General features: G+C 41.1%; 1 protein-coding gene across 1 annotated transcript in view; it reads left to right on the top strand.

The window, feature by feature from the left end:
• Window positions 1-26,273, top strand: part of LOC129706416 (carboxypeptidase M-like) — a 48,988-nt gene that overhangs the window by 8,139 nt on the left and 14,576 nt on the right. The window contains exons 3-5 of the mRNA XM_055650711.1: window positions 11,244-11,341; window positions 22,585-22,760; window positions 25,172-25,356. Of these exons, the coding sequence (XP_055506686.1) occupies window positions 11,244-11,341; window positions 22,585-22,760; window positions 25,172-25,356 (459 nt within the window). The remainder of the gene's footprint in view (window positions 1-11,243; window positions 11,342-22,584; window positions 22,761-25,171; window positions 25,357-26,273) is intronic.

Raw genomic sequence — 26,273 nt, 5'->3', positions numbered from 1 at the left:
CAAGATCCGCAGTTCAAAAATTGTAGTGCATAATACACCAGTACAATGTGTAGAATCTCGTCCCTGGCCAGCAGTCTAAATGTGCTTGTGAAAGCACATTATATTCTGGTTCAGAAATTCAATGGTCCTGATCTTTGGAACTGGGGTGCAGAGTGCTGCTCCTGGCATGCAACATGTAAAGCACTGCCAATTATTCTCCGCTTGGTTTACATAAAGTTAAGATTCTGGTGTATTACAGGATCTCGTATCTTTTCACCATGCATGTTCTGAAACCATATGCAACATGGCACAAAAAGAATCTGGCACCTGTGGTTTGCCATTAGCAATGCTAAGTATATTTATTTGGCTTTAAAATAAAATGTGTGTTCTATCATAGACTTCACTATTATTATGAAAAATATATTCCCTGATTTGCAGGTTTACTCTGCTTCTCATTTATCTCTCTAAGCTTAGGTGTAACTCTCAAGTAATTACACATTCTATAACGCAAATTCCTTTGTTGAATATTTTGACTTGGCCAAAATAGGTCATGATGACATGCCGACCTCATAATCAACAAGTCAAAATGTTTTTGACTCAAAACTCAAAACGGGTAAAGAAACATGGAACAGCAGATGCTGGTTTATAAAAAAGGAACACAAAGTGCTGGAGTAACGCAGCAGGTCAGGCCGCATCTCTGGAATACATGGAAAGGTGATGTTTCGGATCATGACCCTTCTTCAGACTGATTGTAGTCGGGACAAAGTGTGACAGGAAATAGGTGAACATAGGCAAGGGGGGGAAGAATCTGATAGCAGGTGGTTGGGACAAAGACCAGAGATTTGACAACAGTAACTATACTAAAGGGAGAGACCATTAAATTGTGCGCGTAGCTGGTACCATAATTTTGCACAATTCTCCAGCCAATGATATACAATTGGAAAGGGCACAGAGAAGATCTACGAGGATGTTGCCAGGACTCGAGGGTCTGAGCTATGGGGAGAGGTTGAGCAGGCCGTGACTCTATTCCTTGGAACACAGGAGGTTGAGCGGTCTTCTTCTTGTGTTTGAGGCAGCAAAAGTCTGCAGCAGGGTGATGTCATCCGGTTCAACATTCGTAGCTGCACGCCCTAAAAAGGGCACATGCTCCGGGTCGGCGCCAAGCTGTGGCGCTGCTGCTGTCTCTGTTTGTTGTCATTCGTCTGACTGAGGTCAGTTGCCAGGGCTCACCACGGGGAGGTCAACAACATGAAAGGTGATCTTATTGAAGTGTATAAAATCATGAGAGGAATAGATCAGATAGACACACAGAGTCTCTTGCCCAGTCGGGGAATCGAGAACCAGAGGACACAGGTTTGTGAAGGGCAAAAGATTTAATAGAATCTGAGGAATAACTTTTTCACACAAAGGGTGGTGGGTGGATGGAACGAGCTGCCAGAGGAGGTTGTGGAGGCAGGGTCTATTGTAACATTTAAGAAACAATTAGACAGGTACATGGATAGGACATGTTTGGAGGGATATGGGCCAAAAGCATGCAGGTGGGACTATTGTAGATGGGACGTGGGTCAGTGTGGGTAGGTTGGGCCACTGTATAACTCTGACTCTATAAACCAAAAATAGGCATAACATGTTAACCATTTATGTATAATAATGATACCTCTTGTTCTATAAATTGCCTAGGCTGTGCCACAATGCACAGAACATTTGTAGTTCCTGCATCACTAATCTAATTAGCTCAATTTGCTTAAATTTTAATGGATGACTAGATGTTAATCTGAATCTTGCTGCTCATTTCACTCTCTGATAACCTGGGTTCCATTTGATGGGTTTAAGATCAATTACCTCAAAAGGCATCATTTATATCGCTCTCTGAATCTTATCAGTATTTCCAGACCAATCTTTGAACTCTCCTCTAACCTTATCTGCTGCAGCCGCTGTTCCAGGTGTCAACTTCTCTACATCGGCGAGACCAAGCGCAGGCTCGGAGATCGTTTCGCTGAACACCTCCATCTTAACCTACCTGATCTCCTGGTGGTTCAGCACTTCAACTTCCCCTCCCAATCTGACCTCTCTGGCCTGGGCCCCCTCCATTGTTAGAATGAGGCCCAGCGCAAATTGGAGGAACAGCACCTCAGATTTCGCTTGGGTAGCTTACACCCGAGAGGTATGAACATTGATTTCTCCAACTTCAGATAGCCCTGGCTTACCCTCACGCTCTCCATCCCCTCCCCCTTCCCAGTTCTTCCACTCGTCTCACTGTTTCTGACTACATTCTATCTTTGTCCCGCTCCCTCCCCTGACATCAGCTTGAAGAACGGTCTCGACCAAAACGTCACCCATTCTTTCTCTCCAGAGATGCTGCCTGTCCCGCTGAGTTACTCTAGCATTTTGTGTCGACCAGCCTTTGAACTGATTTGTTGCCCTCCTCCTTTTAACTAAGTGGAAGAAACTGAGAAGCAATTTCCCTATTAAACGCTGGAAGCATAAAGCTTTGAGATATTATTGGAGTTGATAATTTTTACTAGAGATAGATAGAATATTTTTGTTGGAGTATCTGCATTTCGTTAACCACTATATATTTAAATTATTAAAACATCTATGTTTCGGAGATTATTTTAGCAGTATTTATTTTTTTAGAAAATTGGATAAAGAAAATATAATTGCATTCTCTTTTATAAACATATCAAAGCTATTTGCTTTGTAATTTCATAGAATTATTCCCAATCAGAAGGATGCTCTGCTTTCCTGAGAAATGTTTGCTGTTGCTGCCAATTATAAGAACTAATCTGCAAGTAGTTATGGGCTACTGTCTATTCTCAGGTGTAGAGCAACACTATTGCCTTCCTTTTCTGTAATTCGCCAATTGTTTGCATGTCACGATGCCCTCTGCAGCTTGTCCTCCAATGCTTTGTTTAGATGCAGATATTGAAGCAAAAGTAATTAACCTTCAAAGGAGCAAAACCACATAGGGTGGTGGAACTTGACGGGCCAGACAGCATTTGTGGATGGAATAGACAGATGGGGCACAGTGGCACAACAGTAAAGTTGCTGCTTTACAGCACCAGGGTTCGATCCTGACTACAGGTGCTGTTTGTACGGAATTGTATATTTTCCCTGTGACCGTGTGGGTTTTCTCCAGGTGCTCCGGTTTCCTCTCACACTCCAAAGACGTACAAGTTTGTAGGTTAATTGACTTGGGTAAGTTTAAAAACATAGTCCCTAATGTGTGCAGGTTAGTGTACGGAGTGATTGCTGATCAGCAAGGACTCGGTGGGCAGAAGGACCTGTTTCCACGATGTATCCCTAAAGTTTATCCCTCCAATAAAAAAATTTTGAGTTGGGACTCTCCTTCAGATTGATGGAGTAGTGGGTGAAAGCTGGAAAAGAGAGGTGGGCTGAAGCAACTGATCATATCTCTGCCATGTTTTTGAGAATAATTATTTGGAGATTTCGGCTGCGATCCACTTGGGCTTTCGGTTTTCCGAATGAATTTTTTTGCCTTCTATCACAGCGTGGAATGTGGAGGAGCCACTGTGGTGGATGTTCATGTTAAAATGTATTCTGTGTGTTCTGGTGCTTTTTATTAGTATGACTGTGTGGCAAATCAAATTCCTCGTATGTTGCAAAATAAAGTATGATTATGATTAAAGAGTTGGGGAAGACAGCCCCTTGGTGGGCTGTGGTAAAGTTAGAAAAGGGTAATAGTTATAACACGATTCATTTTTATTTAATATGCATACTTTCTAGAACACGGAAGTAGTCCATTTAACCCATCAAGTTCATGCCAGCTCCCAGAACATTCCCATTAGTCCTAATGTCCATCTTATTCCCTTGTACGCTTCAATATATTCTCTCACTGGCCCATCAATTAAAAAAGAAATTTAAAAAAATTCTATGGCCGCTTACTCACGTTGAGTTATTTACGTCCGCAAGTAATCTACTAGCATGCTTTTGGAAGCCACTGGAAATGGATGTGGCCACAAGGTGAATGCGAACTCCACACAGGCAGCAACTAAGCTCAAGACTGAACCCAGGTCCTTAGAGCCGTGAAGATAAACACAAAAAGCTAGGGTAACTCAGCGGGACAGGCAACATATCTGGAGAAAAGGAATGGGCGATGTTTCGGGTAGAGACCCTTCTTCAGACCCTTAGAGCTGTAAGGCAGCAGCACGAACTGCTTTGACTCTGTACTGCCCTACACACTCCACACAGACAGCATTCGAGGTCAGGCTGCTCAGAATCTTCACCGAGAGACTGATTTAATGTACAGATGGAATACTTGAGATTCTTAATAAATGCTATTGCTAGAGCAAACAAACTCTTCAGCACTATGTGTTTATTAGTTTTAGTTTTTAGCTTTCGAGATACAGCGCGGAAACTGACCCACCATGTCCATGCTGACCATCAATCACTGCACTCTAGTTCTATCCTACACACTAGGGACCATTTACCGAAATACAAACCTGCAGATCATTGTGGGAGGAAACCCATGCAGTCACGGAGAACGTACAAACTCCATATAGACAGCACCCAGGCTTGAACCTGGGCCGCTGGTGCTGTAAGGCAGCAACTTTACCGCTGCGCCACCAAATTGCTCCTATTATTATATTATAGTGCGATTTCTGGGTCTGCTCTTTGCTGAAACAATCGTACTTGGTTTTGCAGCGATTCCTTTTGCAGTTCAGCTGCAGAATAAGAGGGAAGCTATTGATTCCTGTTAATCTACTGCACATAAGTTTCTAGCTGCATGGCCAGTGCCTGAACATAGGCAGCACATGTGGGGCTCGTTAACTGATTCATGCTAAGAGGCTTGGATAAGTATTGACATTGCACTTCCATACTTTGTGCCAACACTAACAGTTTGGCTGGTAAGTTGCATTCAAAACTTCCTTTCTGCTGCTGACATCAAATAACTCTACTACAATCTATCATTCTCAATCTTTTCAGCATTGAACTTTATTTGTGTTCCGTGAACCCAAATGAAATAATTGCAGATGTTCTGTAAGAGTCGGGAGAAGTTTTAATTATATTTGTATGTATCTGTGCCCTCTAATCCCTTAGTTGGGAGGGTTAGGCCAGACAGGCTGAATTTCACAGGGAAAATAATAAAAGTTGGGAGAAGTGAACTCTGAGAAACATGCATAAAGCAGGACCTATGTCTAAGAAGGAGGAAGTCCTGGACTATCCACAATGGATCGGTTAAAGTTGACTTCAATGAATTGAGCGGATCTGAATCAGTTCAGATTGCTTCAATATGGAGGATTTATAGGTACAGAAGAATATTTGCATAAGTAGCATCAAAACATTTGTATGGTGTTTGATATCAACAGGGTGACTTCCATGCATATGACGTGCATCTGGAGCGAGGAGATGATCCATGTCTACTGAAGTGCACTGTGTTGGACAAAATGTAAAAGTCATTTGTGCATATTAAATTCATTGAGAATTTCTGGACCATGTACAGTTACTTTCCCTACATTGCTTGTCATTCTCATTTGGAGCACTGTATATAATATTGTCCCCATTTAAGGACGGATGTCAATGTGTTGGTATTATTTCAGAGCAGATCTACTAGAATGATATTTGGTTAAGAAAGAACTGCAGATGCTGGAAAAATCGAAGTTAGACAAAAATGTTGGAGAAACTCAGCGGTGAGGCAGCATCTATGGAGAGAAGGAATAGGCGACGTTTCGGGTCGAGACCCTTCTTCAGACTGAATAATATTTGGGATGTGTAGGTGCTCCTACGATTAAAGCCTGGATTGGGAAACCAGTATCCCCTTGAGTTTAGAATCGTGAAGAGTGCATTATTTGAAACACAAGTTCCTGAAAGATCTTGCCAGATTGTACAAAAGAGAAATGGAAAAGGGGGTTGGGGGTGGGGGTGAGATACTGAGAGAGGAAGAGGTGAAAATATCCAGTACTGAAATAAATAGAAAGAAAACATAGGTTTTCTAAACTCCCCATCCCATTCCAAATCCAACCTCTCTGTACTGGGCCTCCTCCATGGCCCAGAGTGAGTCCCACCACAAATTGGAGTCGCATATTCTGCTTGGGTAGTTTACACCCCAGCAGTATGAACATTGACTTCTTCAATTTCAGGTAGTGCTTCCTTTCTCCTTCTTGCCCCTTCCCTTCCCAGCTCTCCCTCAGCCCACGGTCTCCCGCCTCTCCCTTTCTTCTTCCCGCCACCCCCCCCCCCCCCCCCCCCCCCATCCCCACATCAGTCTGAAGAAGGGTCTCAACTCGAAACGTCGCCTATTCCTTCGCTCCATAGATGCTGCCTCACCCGCTGAGTTTCTCCAGCATTTTTCTCCACCTTTTCTAAAGTTGGAGTATTTAATTTTGAGTCCAGGAAGAAATGAAGTGTTGTTCCTCGAGCTTACATTGGTGCTCATTGTAACAGCGAAGGAGTCCACAGACAGAAAGATCAGGGTGGATGTGGGATGGTGAATTAAAATGGCAGGCATCCAGAAGCTCAGCATCACTCTCTCTTTCTCAATTCAGTTTTTATTTAGCATTTCCTTTTGATCTATTTCCATACCATGGACTGTAGTAGCGGTCTAAGGAGGCAGCTCACCAAAACATTCTCAAGAACATTTAGGGATGGGCAATTAAATGCTGGCTCAGTCTGTGAAGCCAACATCCCTTGAATGACTCAAAAAAATATTCCCTTCATTTATGGGACGGAACATGTAAAGGAATGGGACATATATCTGCCAAGGTGACAACGTGGCACCAGAGACCTGGATTTGATCCTGTTTTGTCTTTGCACAATTTGCATGTTCTCCCTGTGACCATTTCCGCAGGTTGCTCCTGTTTCCTCCAACATCCCAAAGATGTGCGGGTTTGTAGGTTAATTGGCCTTTGTTAATTGCCCCTAGTTGTAGGGAGTGGATGAGAAAGTGGAATAACATAGAACTGGTGTGAACAGGTGATTAGTGGTCGATGTGGACTTGGTGGGCCTGATCCCTTGCTGTAACTCTAAACTAAAACTAAAACGTTGTTGTGTTACCATGTAGCTTTGTGCTATAAGTGATTCCAATAACTCATTTTTTAAATTTAATTTTGTTCTGCTGAACAGCTGACTATTGATATAATTATCAACCACTCAACCACTGTAATCCACATTGTTGACGGTTTTTATAGATCACTGGATTGCGTCCAAACACCAAAGAATTGGAAAACAACAAATGTGATTCTTATCTTCAACAGCAGGATAAACGAACACCAGATTAGAGACAATTTAGCATTTGTTTCTCTGCTGGGAAAGTACTTGGAAGAATAATGTAACAGGGAATGTAATGGACCTTTAATAGAAGTGTTTAAACTTCATAGCTTCATAAATTCATGTGATAGGAGCAGAATTAGGCCATTCGGCCCATCGAGCCTACTCCGCCATTCAATCATAGCTGATCTATCTCTCCCTCCTAGCCCCATTCTCCTGCCTTCTCCCCATAACCCCTGACACCCATACTAATCACAAATGTATCTAAGATAGACACAAAATGCTGGAGTAAGTCAGCGGGGACAGGCAGCATCTCTGGAGAGAAGGAATGGGGGACATTTTGGGTCAAGACCCTTCTTAACTTTGCCGTAAACATATCCATCGACTTGTGGCCTCCACAGCCTTCCGTCACAAAGAATTCCACAGATTCACCACCTTCCGGCTAAAGAAATTCCTCCTCATCTCCTTCCTAAAGGAACGTCCTTTAATTCTGAGGCTGTGCCCTCTAGTCCTCGACTCTCCCACTAGTGGAAACATCAGGAAACAACATCCGCCACCCCAGGGCAGGATGTGGAAGACTAAAACTCAACAGACTAAGCCATTGGTCACCTGTCCTCTCCTCACTCAGTAGATCAGGTCCTGGTTGTGTCCAGTGAAAGCTCCCAACGTTTAAGAAACAGTTAGACAGGTACGTGGATAGGACAGGTTTGGAGGGAAATGGGCTAAATGTGGGCAGGTGGGACTAGTGTAGCTGGGCTGGTGTGGGCAAGTTGGGCCGAAGGGCCTGTTTCCATGCTGTATCACTCTGTGACTATAACTCTGTGACGCTTTCTGGCATTGGTGTTTTTCTTTTCGTGTCCATTCCTGGAATATTTTGGTCTGACAACCCAACTAACCAGAATGTTTAAGAATGATGCTGGAAAAATCGAAGGTAGATAAAACTACTGGAGAAACTCAGCGGGTGAGGCAATATCTATGGAGCGAAGGAATAGGTGATGTTTCGAGACCCTTCCTCTAGACCCGAAAAGTCACCTATTCCTTTGCTCCATAGATGCTGCCTCACCCGCTGAGTTTCTCCAGCATTTTTATCTACCTTCAACTAGCCAGAATTATGTTTACAGTATGAATTTTGGCTTTTCCAAGAAGAAACAAATCTAAATAAATTATACTTAATTCATCAATTAGCTTTGCCGATTGCCCACTGAGTGTAAGCAATTTTATAAAATCATCCTGTGTATTCTTCTTTAGGTATTCACTTTCTGATAATCCAAGAATATACACATGGCATGTCAATCTGTCTTTATTAGGGCCATGCAATTTCCTTTGTAAAAATATTGACATCAGGTTTGGACCTCGTGCATTATTTCAGCGATGAATCTACTCTAAATCACTAAATAAAATGTCACTAACAACAGTATTTAATGTTAAAGGACTCGACCAATGTCATTCGACCAAGCCCTTTGGAGATGTTTAACACATCCAGTTTTGCAGAGGTTAGCCGAGTTACTTTGCACTGCTTTGGGAGGATGGTGCATATCTTGCACTTGATAAATCAGCATATCGAATATCAATCATTTAAGGAATGGACCTTATGAATTAGTGGTACAGTTTTTGTGCGTCAAAAGAGGTGGCAGTAATTTGGACACTTCACAAGTGGATTGCATTTTAATGGCAAAATGTGGCGCTGAGGAGGGAAAGAGTAAAAAAACCAGGCGCAAGAAGAGGCAGGGGAGTCTGACATTAAAGATGAAGTCAATGACAGAGTGCACAAAGTTAGCCAAGCGTAGGATGGGGTGGAGGAGGGTTGGTGCATTGTCCAGGGTGCCCCAATGAACGTAGTGCACTTAACTGCTGGAATTTTGTAATTACATGTTCTAATTAGCTCCATACATTACGAGTCAGCAATATGAGAGGCAATGAGTTTCAGCAGGAGGAGCTGCTTGGGGAACAGTCATATAAACTAAATAATAAAATAACTGGGATCAAAAGATCTGGGTCTGTAGCTGTATAAATCATTGAGAGCGGCAGGGGTGGTTGGGAAAGTGGTTCAAAAACCTAAGCCGGGTCCTGAGGTGTAATGTACTAGTACAATGTCCTTGAGGAGTCTTCTTATAATGCAGGTCAACTGTTTTGTTCAGTTCTGGTCACCGCAGTTTGGTAAGGTATGAAGCTGAAAGAGGGTTCAGAAAAGATTTAAGGGCCTGTCCCACTTTCACGACCTGATTCACGACCTTTTATACTCGTGGACAGTTTTCATCATGCTAGAAAAACGCCCCGACATATTTGATGCCACGTGTACCTACGACTAGTATCACGACCTACGACCTACCTACGACCTCGTGATGTCCATGCTGCGAGTATGAGTCAAGGGCAAACTCGGCAGAGGTCGTGAATTAGGTCGTGAAAGTGGGGCTTTACCAGGATGGTTGCAGATGAAAGGAACTTTAGTTGTGTGGATAGATTTGAGAACTTTGCTTTGTTCTTCTTGAAAAAGAAAATGTTGAGAATAGTTCAAATCATTATATTCAAAATCATGAAAGGTTTATACTATTTTAGAGATAAACTGTGAGGTCAAGATCACAATTGGCAAAAGAACCAAAAGCCACAAGAATAAACTTTATTTTTGGTGCGAGAGGCTAGGATGGCAGAGACAGATTTAACTGCAGTCTTCAAAGCAAATGGATAGATGCATGAAAGGAAAATTAGTGCATGTCTATGAGGAGAGGATGTGACTAGTTGGATTGCTGCAGAAAGTGTTTTCATTCACACTTTCCAAGGTAGCGCTGGTAAGTTGGTCTGTAAATTACCTTGGTGTAGGTAAATGGCAAAAGAATCAAAGGGGAGTTGATGAGCATGTAGGAGAATAAGCTGCAGAGCAAAATGGAACTAATAGGATTGCACAATTGGGAGTCAGCCTGGTGGGCCAAAGAGTCTCTTTAGTTATATGTAAGTAGGTAACATGGTTGTAAACAGCACAAAATGGGACACATGGAAACCTAGTTCATTCTGTCCAATTATTGTTAACATTTGTATTGTCGCGATTGTTTTTGGTGCAAATCAGCACAAGACAAGTTACGACAATGAAAAGCAAAAAAAAAAACGGAAATCTAAATTAAAAATACAAAATGCTGGAAACATTTCACAGTGTTACCACAGTAAATTACTGTGGTAAATTTTTTACCACAGTGAAAAAACATAATTTGTTACCACAGTAAATTAGACAGAGAGTTCCTTTTTAGCTGGCATGGTGGGACAAATGACAACTTTTTGCACCATAAATGTCTATGATTAAAGGAATGAGAAATGCTTTAATTTGGCATGGGGTCTGCCTATGTTCCAAAAAGAATTGTAAATTGTAAAGTAGATAGGGTGGTAGAGATGCTGTATGGCATACTTACCTTCATTGTTAGGGGCATTGAATATAAGAGTCAGGAAGTTATGATGCTGCTTCATAGGACTTTAATTAGGTTGCATTTGGAGTACTGGGTACAGTTCTGGTCGCCCGCATTACAGGAACGATGTGGAGGCTTTGGAGAGGGTACAGTGGAGGTTTATCAGAATGCTGCCTCGATTGGAGGGTTTCAGCTACAGGGAGAGAGGTTGGATAGACAGATTGTTTTCGCTGGAACATCACAGTTGAGGGCAGATTTGATAGAAGTGTATAAAATTATGAGAGGTATAGATACTATAGACAGTCAGAACCTTTTTCGCAGGTTGGAAATGTCCAATACTGGAGGGCCTAGCTATAAGGCGAGAGGAGGAAAGTTGAATGGAAATGTGCAGGGCAAGGTTTTTAAACAGAGAGTTGTGGCATTGTCAGGTTTGATGGAAGAGGCAGATTCAATAGTGGCATTTGAGAGGCATTTAGATAGATACATGGAAGTGCAGGGAATAGAGGAATGTGGATCATTTACTAGCAGAGGAGAATATTTAACTTGGCATCATGTTTGGCACAAAAAAATGTGGGCCAAAGAGCCTGTTCCTATGCTATATGTTTTATCTCATCAGTAAAGAGCTTTTATGTATTTCTGATATAGGTGTTGATCTTTGGGTTCTGGCAATTGGAAAACACCCAAACGAGCACACTGTGGGGACCCCTGAAGTGAAGTATATCGGGAACATCCATGGTGATGAGGTACGGCTTTCTTATACGCCCTATAATTTCCAAATTATTTTATAATAGCACTTTTGTAGGATTAAATGTATAACAAATAAAAATAAATTGGAAATAATAATGCTTTTGTCAAAAATAAAGTTTTCAGTGGATTTCCCAGATTTTATTTATTTCTCTTCTTTCTTTAATCCAAAGATTTAACATTTCAGCTTGTCACATTCTTTATTCATTACGTCAGCTAATATTGGAACAAATTGTCTAAATTAATTGGTAGCACAGGATCCAAATTTGTGGTGTCAAATGTTATGTTACACAGTATCCTTTCAGAAAGCAGATAAATTGGCTAATTTACTATATATAAATCGTCTCAGTTTTAATGTTGAGAGGAATGCGTGCCATCTAAGTTTCAACTGAAGACTTTAGTAAATTGATTCCAGGACAGCACGTTGGAAATAATGGTTAAACATCTGGTACAAGATGTTTGCGTTGAAACAGAATGTACTCGTGCTTTGAACCATTATGCCCTCATGAACTGCATGGCCGTGGTCTATTGAGAGATGTGTTATTCAAGTGCATTGAAAAATATTAAGTTGCAGCACGTACAATATCAGCTCAACGTTTGCAGGAAGAATTAGGGCTTATCTGTTCATGTGTACAAGACAAAAAGTGCTGGGATACCTCAGCAGGTCAGGCAGCATCTCTGGAGAACATGGATAGATTCAGATTCAGATGTTTTGGGTCGAGACCATCCTTCAGACTGATGATGATTCTGAAAAAGGGTCTCGACTTAAAATGTCACGTATCCATGTTCGTCAGAGGTGCTGCCTAACTGGCTGCGTTACTCCAGCACTTTGTGTCCTTTTGAGTATTAACCAGCATCTGCAGTTCCTTGTTTCTAAAGCGTGGAGAGTTTTAATTGATCCCAAGCAACTGCCCAACCATCATGATATTTCACAAGGAAGGAGGCTAATACCTTTGGATTATAATTATTATTGGATATATTTTAAATTAGGTTCATTTTGTTTCTGAATCTTTTTCTCATAATGTATTCTTTTCATCTTTTTATTGCCTGATTGACATGGAATTGAATATTATAATTTAAACATCACGGTTCAGCTCTTGAAACATTACTGCTCTTTAAAAAATGCTCGAAGGTTATTTGGATTACTGCTGTGAAGCAACAGTTGTGCCTGTGGGCTGGGTATAGGCCGTAGACGGGATATGAAAAAATATCTTGATTAGTAACGTAATTAATTTCATATTGAAAATAGACTTATCATCCTTAACTTTGGCTTCACAAGATGACAAAATGAACAGGGAGACACCTAGTTAATTTTGGATTCATTTAGCATTTAGTTTGAAGGTGTAAGTATTATAGAATTATTTTTTGCTTAGATTAATCTTCCTGCAGGCTAGATGCAGGAAGATTATTCCCGATGTTGGGGAAGTCCAGAACAAGGGGTCACAGTTTAAGGATAAGAGGGAAGTCTTTTAGGACCGAGATGAGAAAATCATTTTTTACACAGAGAGTGGTGAACCTGTGGAATTCTCTGCCACGGAAGGTAGTTGAGGCGAGTTCATTGACTATATTTAAGAGGGAGTTGGATGTGGCCCTTGTGGCTAAAGGGATCATGCGGTGTGGAGAGAAGGCAGGTATGGGATACTGAGTTGGATGATCAGCCATGATCATATTGAATGGCGGTGCAGGCTCGAAGGGCCGAATGGCCTACTCCTGCACCTATTTTCTATGTTTCTATTAGTTATGTTTCTATTCCTTAACTGGAATTCAATGCCAAATATTGATCAATTGTTCATGTGAAGTGTCCCTTTACAAAAGGGGACACAGTGCTGAAGTAACTCAGCAGATCAGGCAGCATCTCTTGAGAACATGGATAGGTGACGTTTTGGGTTGGATTCCTTTTTCAGACTGAAGAGAAAGAGTTGCCAACCTGAAACATCATGTATCCATGTCCTGCAGAGATGATGTCGCTGAGTTACTCCAGAACTTTGTGTCCTATATATCATTATGGGTAGGTGTTAGATACGGGGGATGAATGATATATACAATCCATAGGTGAACACTTTCAGTGTTTCCTGTCTAACTCGCCTTCTCTACAATCATTGACTAAAGATAACGGACACAGATTGTAGCAGCATGGGACCCGTACACAAATAAAAAATTTCTTCCATCGAACGTGTCCAAAGACAGGCAGCTCGATTTGTTACTAACACCTATGAGAGAGAAGCGAGTGTCACCAGACTTCTGAATTCTCTGGGGTGGAACCCTCTCCAAGACAGGCCTGAAGCTCACCGTTTGACCTGTTTTTACAAAATGTTAAATGGTCAGCTCGACATAGACCACAAGACCTACACCAAACCCAAACCAATTAGGAGCAGACGAGGGCATTCGATCCAATTTGTGATCCCAGCTACAAAGACAGATGTATACAGCAATTTGTTCTTCCCCCGCACAATTAAAGCATGGAATAATCTCCACCCAACTATAGTTACCCAACCAGATGCAACTAAATTTAAAGTTGCTCTTTCTTCCCAATAACCCTTTCTGGCTTAAGCCCTCCCTTCACCTCCAGTTTAAATTCCATTTGGAATATTTTGGAGGACCAAGAAACCAAGAACTCGTGGATCGCTGAAATAGAATATATGAGAGTTAATTTGCCTAGAATAAACCATTAGCTGTTGAAACAGTGTAAAATCACAATGTTAAAGTTAAATGACACTGGATGTATTGCAAAGGGTTGAGAGGACTGATTGAATCAGCTCTAAAGGAGATAATTTGCACTGGCATTGACATTGAGCACCAGTGATTTAATGTGTTGTCAATGGCCAAGTGCAAGGTGACTGCATTTGTCTAACTGCCTGCATGCATTCAGCAATCAGATAATTTGTTGAGTTGGTAACTTTCATTTTTGATTTTTGTTATTATTCGTGAAAATAATTTTCACCTGGCAAAGAGCTATATAATTTTCCACGCTCGCCAAGGTTGTACTGAGCAGAATACCAATGTTGGTAAATCTGCAAGTTTTCTGTTCGTTGATGTTACCTTGTTTTGGTGTTTTTAAAACAATGTCCCCAAATACAGTTTTTTTTTAAATAAAGGGGCGTCTACTTGTTGTAAGATCATTAATTCCGTATTGCATCATGTAGACAAGGTTGAATTGCTTCCAACTAATCTGGTTTATATATTAATCCATTTTTATTGCACACATGTCTGGCCCCATATATTTTTCCATTTTGGTGCTTTCAACCTTAAAGGGAACATTTGATTCACTCCTTCCACCCATCCCTGTATTGGTGAGTAATAACAACAGGGAAGATGGTTGCTGGGCATTTCTTTCAAAAGCACATTTCCAAAAGCGTTGTTAAGGGAAATAAATCATGGTTATGTCAACTTGTTTAGCTCCTTCAATCCTACTCGAATGCCTTTGCAAACCATTCACCCAGAACAAGCCTGAATACATTCTTGGTGAATCTGTAGATGGGAAATGGGCAATTCCATCAGATATATTAGTGTCACTTTAGGGGCCTTCTTGCTTTCCTTGTCCTTTTTCTTTATTAAGGTTGTAGGTTTGGGTAAAGTTGTTTCATTAGCGTAGGCGAGAACTACACATTGTTTTGTAGATGGTACGCACTGCATTGCACCCACATGGGAGGTGTGAATGTTTGTTTTAGTGGGTAGGTGACCATCTAACAGCCTGCTTTATGTTGGTGACATTAAGCTTCATGAGTATTGCTAGAGCTGCACTTATTTATGCAATTGCGGCAAGTGTCAGATGGTGAGTGACGCTGCAAAAAAACCCATTTCTGAGCTGCTCTTGTGGACACAGTTTTTATGTGACTGGTCCATGGAACATGGAACATAGAACTACAGCACAGAAACAGGCCTTTCGGCCCACAATATTTATGCCGAACATGACGCCTAGTTAATCTATTCTCATTGATCCATATGCCTCTATTCCCTGCACTTCCATGTGCCTATCTAAAAGCCTCTTAAACTCCACTGTCATATCTGCCTCCACAACCACCCCAGGCAATGCGTTCCAGGCCCCAAAAACTTGCCCCGCACATCTCCATTAAACTTTCTCCCTCTCACCTTACAGCGATGCCCTCAAGTGTTGAACCCTGGGAAAAGGTTCTGACTGTCTACCGTATCTATTTCATATTTTTCTATCAAGTTTCCCCTCAACCTCTGACGTTCCAGTTGTGTTTTTGGGCAAAGGTGACTTGCTAATGCCATTGAGATAGGCGATTGGACTCTCTCTTGGAGGTAGTCATAGCTTAGTACTTGTGTTTTGTGAATATTACCAATGAATACTGAGTACTTGTCTGAATATTGTACACATTGATTCTTATCAGTGGTGATAAGGACAGTATTGAACTCTGTGTGATCATCAGTGAACCTACCATTCCTGACAGTATGTTGGGGGAAGGTCATGGATAAGAGTAGCTGCAGACAATGTGCCTGGGACTCTGTCCTGACAAAAGTCTGCATTGATCGCATGGGAATCGAGTTATTAATCTTCAACAGCCACAACTAGCACCATACATAAGCATTCTCTTTGTCTAACTACAAACATTGTGATAGTCTTATCAGTCATTTTACAATTTGCAGTATAAATGTAGAAAGTGCTGCATTTATTTCTCCATAAGCAACATATTCTGCTGAACTTGTAAGATCATATATTTATACTTCAAACCAAGAATATGGGCTTAGAAACATAGAAAATAGGTGCAGGAGGAGGCCATTAGGTCCTTCGAGCCAGCACCGCCATTCATTGTGGACATTACTGATCGTCCCCTATCAATAACCTGTGCCTGTCTTCTCCCCATATCCCTTGATTCCACTAGCCCCGAGAGCTCTATCTAACTCCCTCTTAAATCCATCCAGTGGCTTGTGATCAATGTTTGTCATTTCAAAACAAAAATTTTTAAATCGGGTAATTTATTCAAATTTTAGCATTAAATCATAATGGGCAGATCCCAATTGGGAAAACTGACACATTCTTATTTTCCAGTCAGCAGGATACAATTTAGTGAATTAGGCCAGATCATTATTGTAACGCAAGTTGAAAGGAAATGTGACGCACTAAACATTTTGTGGTATTTTTAGCTTTCCAAAGGGCTGAGGTTATGGAGGGAAATCATCTAATCTGGTTAAATTCTAAAAAGGTTTAGTAGCTATCCTAAAGATGATTAAATACATGAATTTGTACAATTTATTGCAATGTGGTGGCAAAATAAATTGGTCTTAAAATTTCTGCTTATTCAATCAATTGTCCCAAGTTTCTATCATTCGACTACACAGTGGTCAATTAAATTATTAACCTGCACACTTTTGGGATGTGGGGGGAAATCAAAGCAAGCAAACGAAACCCATGTGATCACAATTGATTGCGCAAATTCTACACAGACAACACTGGGCACCAGCAGTGAACTGTGGTCACTGGAGTTGTTAGTCACCAGCTCTTTTGAAGTTGTTTAGTGTTGTTTTATAGATACTGCATGGAAACGGGCCCTTCAGTCCACTGAGTCTGTGCTGACAATCGATCACCTATTCTCACTAGTTCTATGTTATCCCATTTTCTCACCCTCTCCCTACACACAAGGGGCAGTTTACAGAGGCCAATTAACCTACAAACCCACATATATTTTGGATGTTGGAGGGATCCAGAGCACCCAATGGAACCCCACGTAGTCACAGGGAGAACATGCAAACTCCACGTAGACAGCAACCAAGGTCAGAATCAAACCCGGGTCTCTGGCGCTGTGAGGCAGCAACTCTACCAGATGCTCAACCTGTGTCACTAATTGTGTGACCAAATCTTTAGATACATTCAAAAACAGCCATTGAGGAAAAACCCGATGTTTGCCATATTTCTCCTCTAGATAGAAATGCTATCTTAGTTGGTCCACTTGATTTTAACCGTCCCAACAGGTTGGGAAGGAATACATGTTGTTAAATTTCTTCCGTGAGTGTTTGATACACCAATGTCTTCCCCTGCTTCATCAGTGGCCTAACGTTCAGCATGTTAGAAGCGCACGTTAGCTAATAGTACGAGTGCACAGATCCACATGCAGATTCTCATAAAGTTAGGCAGGCAGTGCATGCAGGCGTCGAAAAAGTGGTAAAGTGCCAAGCTGTTGTTGCAGAGTGTGCTACCCACAAGAGGTATTGCAACAACCTCTCCAACCCTGCTTCAGGACACTTTCCAAACTCAGAACCTAGTCTTCTTTAAGGATTGCAGGACATGAGAACACAAGTACCTTCAAGTTAAACATCTTGAAAGTGCACTGTATATCTTCCATCATCAATGGGTTGAAGTCTTGGGACTCCTCACCGTGCAGTCCTATGGGAGTACCTTCAGCACCTGAGTTGTAGAATTTGAAGGAAATGCTTTTTTATCGAGCAATTGGTCAAGGAGTGTGCATACTTGCCTTGTCAGCAAACCTCTATTCCACATATGAAGATATCTTGCCCACCATACAGTAGTGTTGATTCACTGTGATTCATTGTTATGGTAAGCATTACGTTAACGATGAGCTAGTTCCTCTTAGAACACGAGTCCTTATTTGTGTAATACTTCCTGAACTTAACGCCCCATTTCCGTAGTGAAAATGTTCCCACAGAGTGAAAAGCAACGTGTTAATAAATTAAATTGTACACTGAGATACCTCTCTGTAAAACATTCTGAGAGTATAATTCCTAGTCAAACATCCAATGCACAAACAATTTACAACTAAACTGTGAACAATAAAAATAAACAACATAAGACTAAAGCTGTTGGGCAGAGTTCCAGTATTTAGATCCATCGTTATCTCGGGATCTGCTTACTGGATGTGGCTGTAATGAACAGTGTCTTGAAGTTCCTGAAAACAACAGGGGCCAAACTTGTTGACGAGGGTGGTTCACTGTTACTTTATCAAGAGTAATTGGATATGAATTATAAATGCTGGACTCACCTGCAATGCCAATATACTTGAATAAATATTAAAAAAATACTTTCCTTTTCATAATAGCCATAGTATTTTATGTTCATTTTCTTTATTGTTGGTACCTGGAGCTTCAGATTTTAAGATGCAATCTAGAACTAATCAACTGCTACTTAGTCTAGTGGAGGAACTCAGTGGGTCAGGCAGCACATGGACAATGGCTGTCCATCCCCCTCTACAAAAGCTGCATGATACACTGAGTTCCTTCAGCAGTTCGCCTTTTCCCCTCAAGATTTCAACATCTGCAATCTCGTGTGTCCATGTGTCTCTGTTATTTACTTTACCTGCTTCCAAATATTTCTTGACAAATTTCTGTGAGAGGACCTTTGTCTCTCTGACTGGAAGACTGCAGTGTACATTTCTGTTTTCTTGTCGTCAGAAATCAGAGCCAGTTATTTTACTTCTGCAAATTGTGTAAAAACATGAACGTCAGTAACCCTCGCAATTGGATCACTCGTGATGTTGATTTCCGTTCTGCACAATGAATTAGAAGTTAACATGTTTGATTCTGTCTGAAGCTGGTGCATTTCTGCTGAACTGTGTTTCCTTTCAACAAATAAATTGTCTTGCAATTGAACATTAAGACTATTATATTTAAAAATGGCATATACCTCCACGCTTCTTGTTTTCTGCCTTTCAAGGAGAGTTGTGCCAGCTGTTCTCTGGTACACCAAATTAGCGATAATATTTTTTTACAAAAGTTAAGTGTTATAGAACATCTGTTCTTGGCAAAGCTATGATTGCAAAGTGAATTGTGTCTCCAAGAGAAGGTCTTACTTCCTGCTAGTGATTAACTAGTAATAGGAGCAGAATTAGGCCATTAGGCTGAGCAAATCTATTCCATTCAATCATGGCTGATCAATCTTTCCCTCTCAACCCCATTCTACTGCCTTCTCCCCATAACACCTGACACTCGTACCAATCAATAATCTATCAATCTCTGCCTTAAAAGTATCCATTGACTTGGCCTCCGCCGCCTTCTCTGGATCTAGACCACATTTGACCAATCTGTTTATCACCTAATTTAATTTTAACATTAAATTGAGGGAAAAATGAACATGAAGGTCAGTTCCTTGATTAATAGGTATTACCCACTCCTGATGCAATTTATGAACTTGAGATGTTTACTGTTTCTCTCTCGATAATTGAACTGTGGCCAATTCCATCTTTCAGGCCGACTTGGCTTCCGGTACAGTTAAATTTCAGACCACATCATTCTTCCCATCATCTTTTTTCACCTCTGTACACTGCTATCCCCTACTCCGTTCACTTCAACTGCTGCTGAAAGAGAGATCAAAGCGTTTGTCTCTTCTACATCTATTGTTTAAATGCTTTCCCGGCGTATCCCTTACTGTCTACCCACCGTTAGTTTAAGTTCATTTGCAACTTTGCCTCCCATGTCCTGACTTGCACTTATGACCGATATTGACTCTGGTCTAGCAATGCCTCGGTTTTAAAATTCCCATCTTGGTTTTCAAATGTCAGCATTATCTCTTCCCTTTCAATTTCACTCGTGACACTTCCTCTCTCAATCCGTGGTCTTTGCGCTTGTGAATGGCTTGTGAATTTTCTTTTGTATTTAAAATCTCCATATAAATGGAAGTTGCTCAGGTGTACAGTAGAGGGCATATTGTCTGGTTACATTACGGCCTGATTCTGAAACTTGAATGCCCAGGAGCGAAGAAGACTGCAAAATGTGGTTACACTGCCCAATCCATCACAGGTACCGACCTCCCCACCATTAAAGGGATGTACAGGAGTCACTGCCTCAATAAAGGCAACCAGCCTCATCGGTGACCCACACCACCCTGGCCACACACTCATTTCACTCCTCTCAACAGGAAAAAGAAATAGGAGCCTGAAAACTGTAACATCTAGGTTCGGATACAGTTTCCTCCTTACAGCCATCATATTAAACACTACAACCTCCAAATAAGCTGCGAACTACATAGACTTGGTGGCATAGGTTTAGTCTTGTTTGTTTTTATGTGCATGTGTGTATGTATATGTATATTCAAACATTGTCTAACATTGAATTGGATTGCTAATATTTCTCCAATGAGGCTTAATTAAATTCAGGTGACGTTTCTATTGAAGCTCAGTCAGATTTTCCATTAAAGTAATAAACACTCTGTGGCATATGTTACACCAGGCACCACTGTGACTTATCCCATTACCAAGATTGCCTTTTCTCCACATCTGTAGCATTGCTGACTCGTTTTAAATGCCTTGTGCCAATAGGCCCACACCAGTATTTTTCCTGATGCTGTCTGACCCACTAAGTTCCTCCAGCACTCTGTTGTATTGGAAATTAATTGCTTAGTTTCCTAGTTGCTACACGTTCAATGGACACCAACAATAAAAACAATCCTTTTCTGGCAATAGTTCAAAATGATGGCTTTTAGTTCTGTTAATTGCATGAATGTGTAAAATATTTTTGTATAAGATTCCTAGTTACGCTGCTCTACAATATTACTGTCTATATCCAATTCCCTATGAACAAATATATCTGGAATGTAAAAGGAACAATCAAATTTGGGTGAGAGGAGAATTGTTAGAGGTGCAGAAGTCTGTAGACGGGTTCCATCCCAAATTGTCACCTTTCCATTTTTTCCAGGGATGTTGCCTGACTCACTGGGTTACTCCAGCACTTTGTCTTTTTAGTCAACCAGCATCTGCAGTTCTTTGTTTCTGCAGAATATCTTGACCGGTTTACATAGGGGTAAATAGAGAGGCACTGTTCCCATTACCAGATGGTACAAGGAAACACATATTAAACATTTTGGCCAGAGATACTAAGAGGACATGAGAAAAAACATTTGACTCTCAGAGCAGGTTTCAAAATCACTGGCAGTGTAAACAGAATTCGTTAGTACAGCACAATGGGGAATATACCACATATACCACCAGGGGGTGCCGCACGATGGCAGCCTCGCCAACAGTCTGTCTGTCTCTTGGTCTTTTTTGTTATTTTTAGTGAGTTTTAAAAGTTTGTATTAATGTCCTCTGATTTGTTTTATGTGGGGGGTTGGGGTTGGGGTGGAGGTCAAGGGAAACTTGTTTTCAATCTCTTACCTTGTCGGAGATGCGTTTGTTTTCCGGATTGTGTTTCCGGTCACTCTGTGGCCTAACATCATGGAGCCTTGCTCGGGACTGACTCTGAGCCCCAAGAGATTTAACTTTTTTCACCTTCCATCACAATGAGGAATGTGGAGGAGTAACTGTGGTGGATGTTCATGTTAAAATGTATTTTGTCAGTTTTGTTGTATTTTAATGGAATGACTGTATGGCAAATCAAATTCCTCGTATGTTGCAAAACATACTTGGCGAATAAAGTATGATTATTATTATTATGATTATGATAGGGAAGTGGTAGATTTGCTGCCTTACAACACCAGAGACCCGGGTTCAATCCTGACCATGGGTGCTGTCTGTACAGTATATGTACATTCTCCCTGGGAGTCTGTGGGTTTTCTTCAGGCACTCTGGTTTCCTCCCGCATTCCAAAAACGTGCAGGTTTATAGGTTAATTGGCTTCTGTAAATTATCCCCAGTGTGTGGGATGGAATTAGTGTATGGGGATTGCTGGTCAGCACAGACTCGGTGGGCTGAAGGGCCTGTTTACATGCTGTATCTCTAACCTCTAAACTCTAAATGTCATTAAGAAAGTGCATCTGTTAATGACCATCCACTCCATCACCATGATCATCTCCTAATTGTCGTCATTCTTCCAATCTCTTACTAAATGGAAGAATCCATTATTGTATATTGGTTTGCTGTAAGTTTAGATTTTTAAATTTTTATGTAGACATGTCAGAAATACAGCAACGAAATAGGTCCTCCGGCCCACTGAGTCCACGCCGACCATCGATCACCCGCTCACTCCAGTTCTACGTTATCCCACTTTTGCATCCACTCCCTACACACTAGGAGCAAAAGCCAATTAACAAAAGCCAATTAACCTACAGCACCCGCGAGGTCTTTGGGAGAACGTACAAACTCCACACAGACAGCACCCAAGGTCAGGATTGGACTTGGCACTATAAAGCAGCAGCTTTACCACTGTGCCGCTCTTCTTAAAGGTTATTAAAAAAATGTTCTACCTTTTAATGTTCTATCAGTTGAGCAGAAAATAATTTAAATACAAACATAAATGTAACCCTACCAGAAAGTAAACTAGATCAGTCTGTGATAGATTGTTGAAGTCAAGTGTTTTATGCATAATTGGATTAAAATGAAACTGTGATCTGATGCAGCTTGTGGGCAGAGAAATGTTGCTCCACTTAATTGAGCATCTGGTTGAAAATTATGGAACGGATCCCACCATAACTAAGATAATAAACAGTACCCGGATTCACATCATGCCATCCATGAACCCAGATGGTTATGCAATGACTGATCTAGAAAGCCAATGTTTGTTTTCTGCTGGCAGGTAAGAGACAGTTTTGTTGGTTGTTTTTTTACTTGATCGGAATGTGATTGATTTGCATGTCAGCATTTGTGCTTATTCTTCCTTTATGACAATCTTTGCCACATCTGGTCGGTGAAATAGTGTAAAACTCATAGGTTTCAGCCTTAAAGTAATGTGCGTGTACACGTGCAGATGCACGCGCATTGTGACTTGTGTGATAAGACAGTTGCCTCTTCCAAGATATCCTTACTCGTATAAATCTAGGATATTCCCTTCTTTACAAGGAGAGTGCTTTCTGGTGCCATTGTATTTAAAAATTCCACATCATTAAGACATATTCTTGATTCCAAATATTGCAAGGTGGTGAATGGTTAGAAATGGCATGAAGAGTGTAGAGGGCAACTTAGATGTTAATCTATCAAGTGAGATGTGAAGAAAATAATTGTAAAAAGGGGTAATTGAACACTGTGATACCTCTAGTTACATGTTTGCATTTCATTCACAGGTAAGGCCTTTTAAATATTTGTTCTTTCCATGACATACATCTGCTCATTCTTTGTAAATGAGTTGTTAGAACTGAGTTACAAACTGATTCCAAGAATATATATCACTGTACTTTTTTTTTGTTCTGGAGTAATAGTCTGTGGTACTGTTAACTTGTATTTTGATAAAGCATGATAAAACTGGGGTTTGCTGGTCCCTTTAAGAAGGGCAGAATTTCTAACATGATCAACAGGTACAGAATGCATAGAAACAGCCCACTGTCCTTATACCTGTACAAGAGTCGCAGGGTTTTGGCACCATTTTCAAAGTCCCAGCTGTAGCTGGTCATGACAGCCGTCATCTCCATCCAAACCTTTGTCCCGCCCCTCACCCGACATTCAACCTTCACCCTTTGTGCCTGGGGTCATGTCCTGCAGCCGACCTTGAGGGCGTGGAAGATAAGACGTCCAGTTTTCCCTACTGGCCCTTTGTCCAGTGAATGTTGCCGGCGCAGACTCTCTCCACTCTCCGCTTCCTGGTCTTCAGAGGCGAACTGGAAACGAGCCTTGGACCTACTCCAGGTGGGCTCCTGGTTCTGTGGCGGGCAAGCCAGGCCTGCTGCCTGCTGGGGTACGGCAGCGGCCCACAGCCGTCTGAGAGCTTCTGCCGTGCACGGCCCTCCAGGAGCACTCTTGACTGGCCTCCCTCATTCTACATTTCACAGTGTTGCAGCTATCTCAAATAATTGTCCACATCCATTCACAATTCATATGTAGGAAGTGGACTGCACTTGCTGGTTTAAACCAAAGATAGACACAAAAAGCTGGAGTGATTCAGCGGGTCAGGCAACATCTCTGGAGAAAAGGAATAGGTGATGTTTCGAGACAAGATCCTTCTTCGGACTAAGTCTGAATAGAATTGTCTATTCATTCAAAATTCCCATAGCTCATCATCTTTGATTGTCTAGATTGGCTTCCAATTATCTAACACCTAGCAAAAACACACTTGCACAAAGAAACACTTCAAGAAGGTATGAGCGCTTATTTGTCATCTGCATTGGATATGAACTGGAACAATTACACGCTGCAATTTTACAGGCATGTTGGACACAATAACAGTAACAAAGAATATGCAATAACTGCAAAGTACATAGTGGTTTGGTCCTGAGGTAGCATTGTGATTCGGGTTGTGCAGGGTGGTTCAAGAACCTGAAGGTTGATAAGAAGAAGTTGTTTGTGAATCTGGAGATTAATTATATTTGTCCTTGAGCAAAGTAATGGAAAAATAAGATGGGGCCTTTAATTTAGAGACGATAATGACATTTCAAAGACTTGGATATTTACATGAAAGTATAGGGAATCAAGGGCAATGGGTCATGTGCAGGCTGATGTGTTCAGTTCAGATAGGCATTAAAGTTCTTCCAGCAGTTTGTGTCTATCTTTGGTATAAACCAGCATCTGCAGTTCCATTTTATTACAGCTAGGCATCATGTTTGCACAAATATTGTGGACTGAATAACCCATTCCTGTGATGTACTGTTCTATGTTCTTTTCAATAGAATTCAATGCATAACTGCACCAAGGTTGTGTTGTATTTCTACAATTGAATTGAATGTAATGAATGTATGAATTTTAATTTGACAAATTTAATCTACAATCTTCTCAGAATTTTTTGCAATTACTGTCATACATTTAAGAGTTCACATCAATGCACTACTGCAATAATTCATTGTTGGATTTGAAGTTTATACAAAGTGCTTATTGCTATTGGAACCCTGACCTGGGTGTTTTCAAAAGTGAAAACAAAACACATTATTGAACTTATGGAAATGATAAAGAAGAATTTAGGAATGTCATGTAATGCCACAATGGATGCAGTTGTCCTGAAGAAATCAATCTTGCTGGTTTTCCTAACAGGTCAGTTCTAACGTTTGTTGTCTTCCACCTCAGATACAACAAAGCCGGCATTGATCTGAACAGAAACTTCCCCGATTATCTTCAACAGGACAAGTTACCATTGCAACCAGAAACGGAGGCAGTAATAAACTGGATTTTGAATGAAACTTTTGTTCTGTCCTTGAGTTTGCATGGGGGAGCTCTTGTAGCCAGCTACCCATACGACAACTTTAAAGGAGGTAATGTTGCTGACACATTTGCCTGTAGCTTCAAGATATAATTTTCTTTACAGCCATTAACATTGTAGCGGTCTAAATATAGATGGTGGAAAATATTTTTTGAAGATTCATTTAGTGTAAAATGGCATTAATCCGATTGTTTAAAATTCCTAATTGTTCCATCATCTGATTCATCACATTCCCACACTCCCTTCAACACACTAGAGGCCTGGTTCTAACCTACCCTTAAGACACTGGGGCTCTGGTTCCTGAGTTCCTTCTAAACAAAGAATATTAGGACTCCCTTTAAATTAATCAGGACTGTAGTTCTCAAGTTCTCTTTAAACTTACCAAGGCCCAGTTTTCTGTGCTCTTTTTAAACTCATCATGGACCCTGTCCCTGTGCACTTTTAAACTTGACAGTTCTTCAGTTCCTATACTCCCTTTAAGATCACAGGGCCTCATAATCCATGTTCCCTATGAACTCAGCATAGCCCCAGTTCTTACACCCCCATTAAACTCACCGTGGCTCCCTTTAAACTGACCAAGTTCCCACACTCCCTTTGAGCTCATTTATGCCCAGTTCCTTTAAACTCACCAGGGCCTTAGTTCCCATTCTCCCTCTAAGCTCACAGTGTCCCCCATGTCTTCACTTTCTTTAAACTCACTGGCTTCCTGGACCCTATGCTCCTTTTAAATTCATGACCTCAATTCATGCACTTGTTTAATTTCACTCGGACCCCCGTTCCTTACTCCACTGAAAGGCACTGGGGCATGATTTATGCATTCCCTTGAAACTGACAGTCACTGAAATAATGATGATACTACAGTATAAAATCTAAAGAAAAGGTGAATTAAAAAGTGTCGGTATATTTATAGGGAATAGACCAAGTGGGACCTGTTGGGTCCCTGTCACACGGGAGGCCTGGTGCTCCAAT

The sequence above is a fragment of the Leucoraja erinacea genome, chromosome 19 (genome assembly GCF_028641065.1).
Source record: "Leucoraja erinacea ecotype New England chromosome 19, Leri_hhj_1, whole genome shotgun sequence".
NCBI classification, from domain to species: Eukaryota; Metazoa; Chordata; class Chondrichthyes; order Rajiformes; family Rajidae; genus Leucoraja; species Leucoraja erinaceus.
The sequence above is the reverse complement of the archived record's forward strand: the minus strand, read 5'-3'. Positions and strand labels throughout refer to the sequence as shown.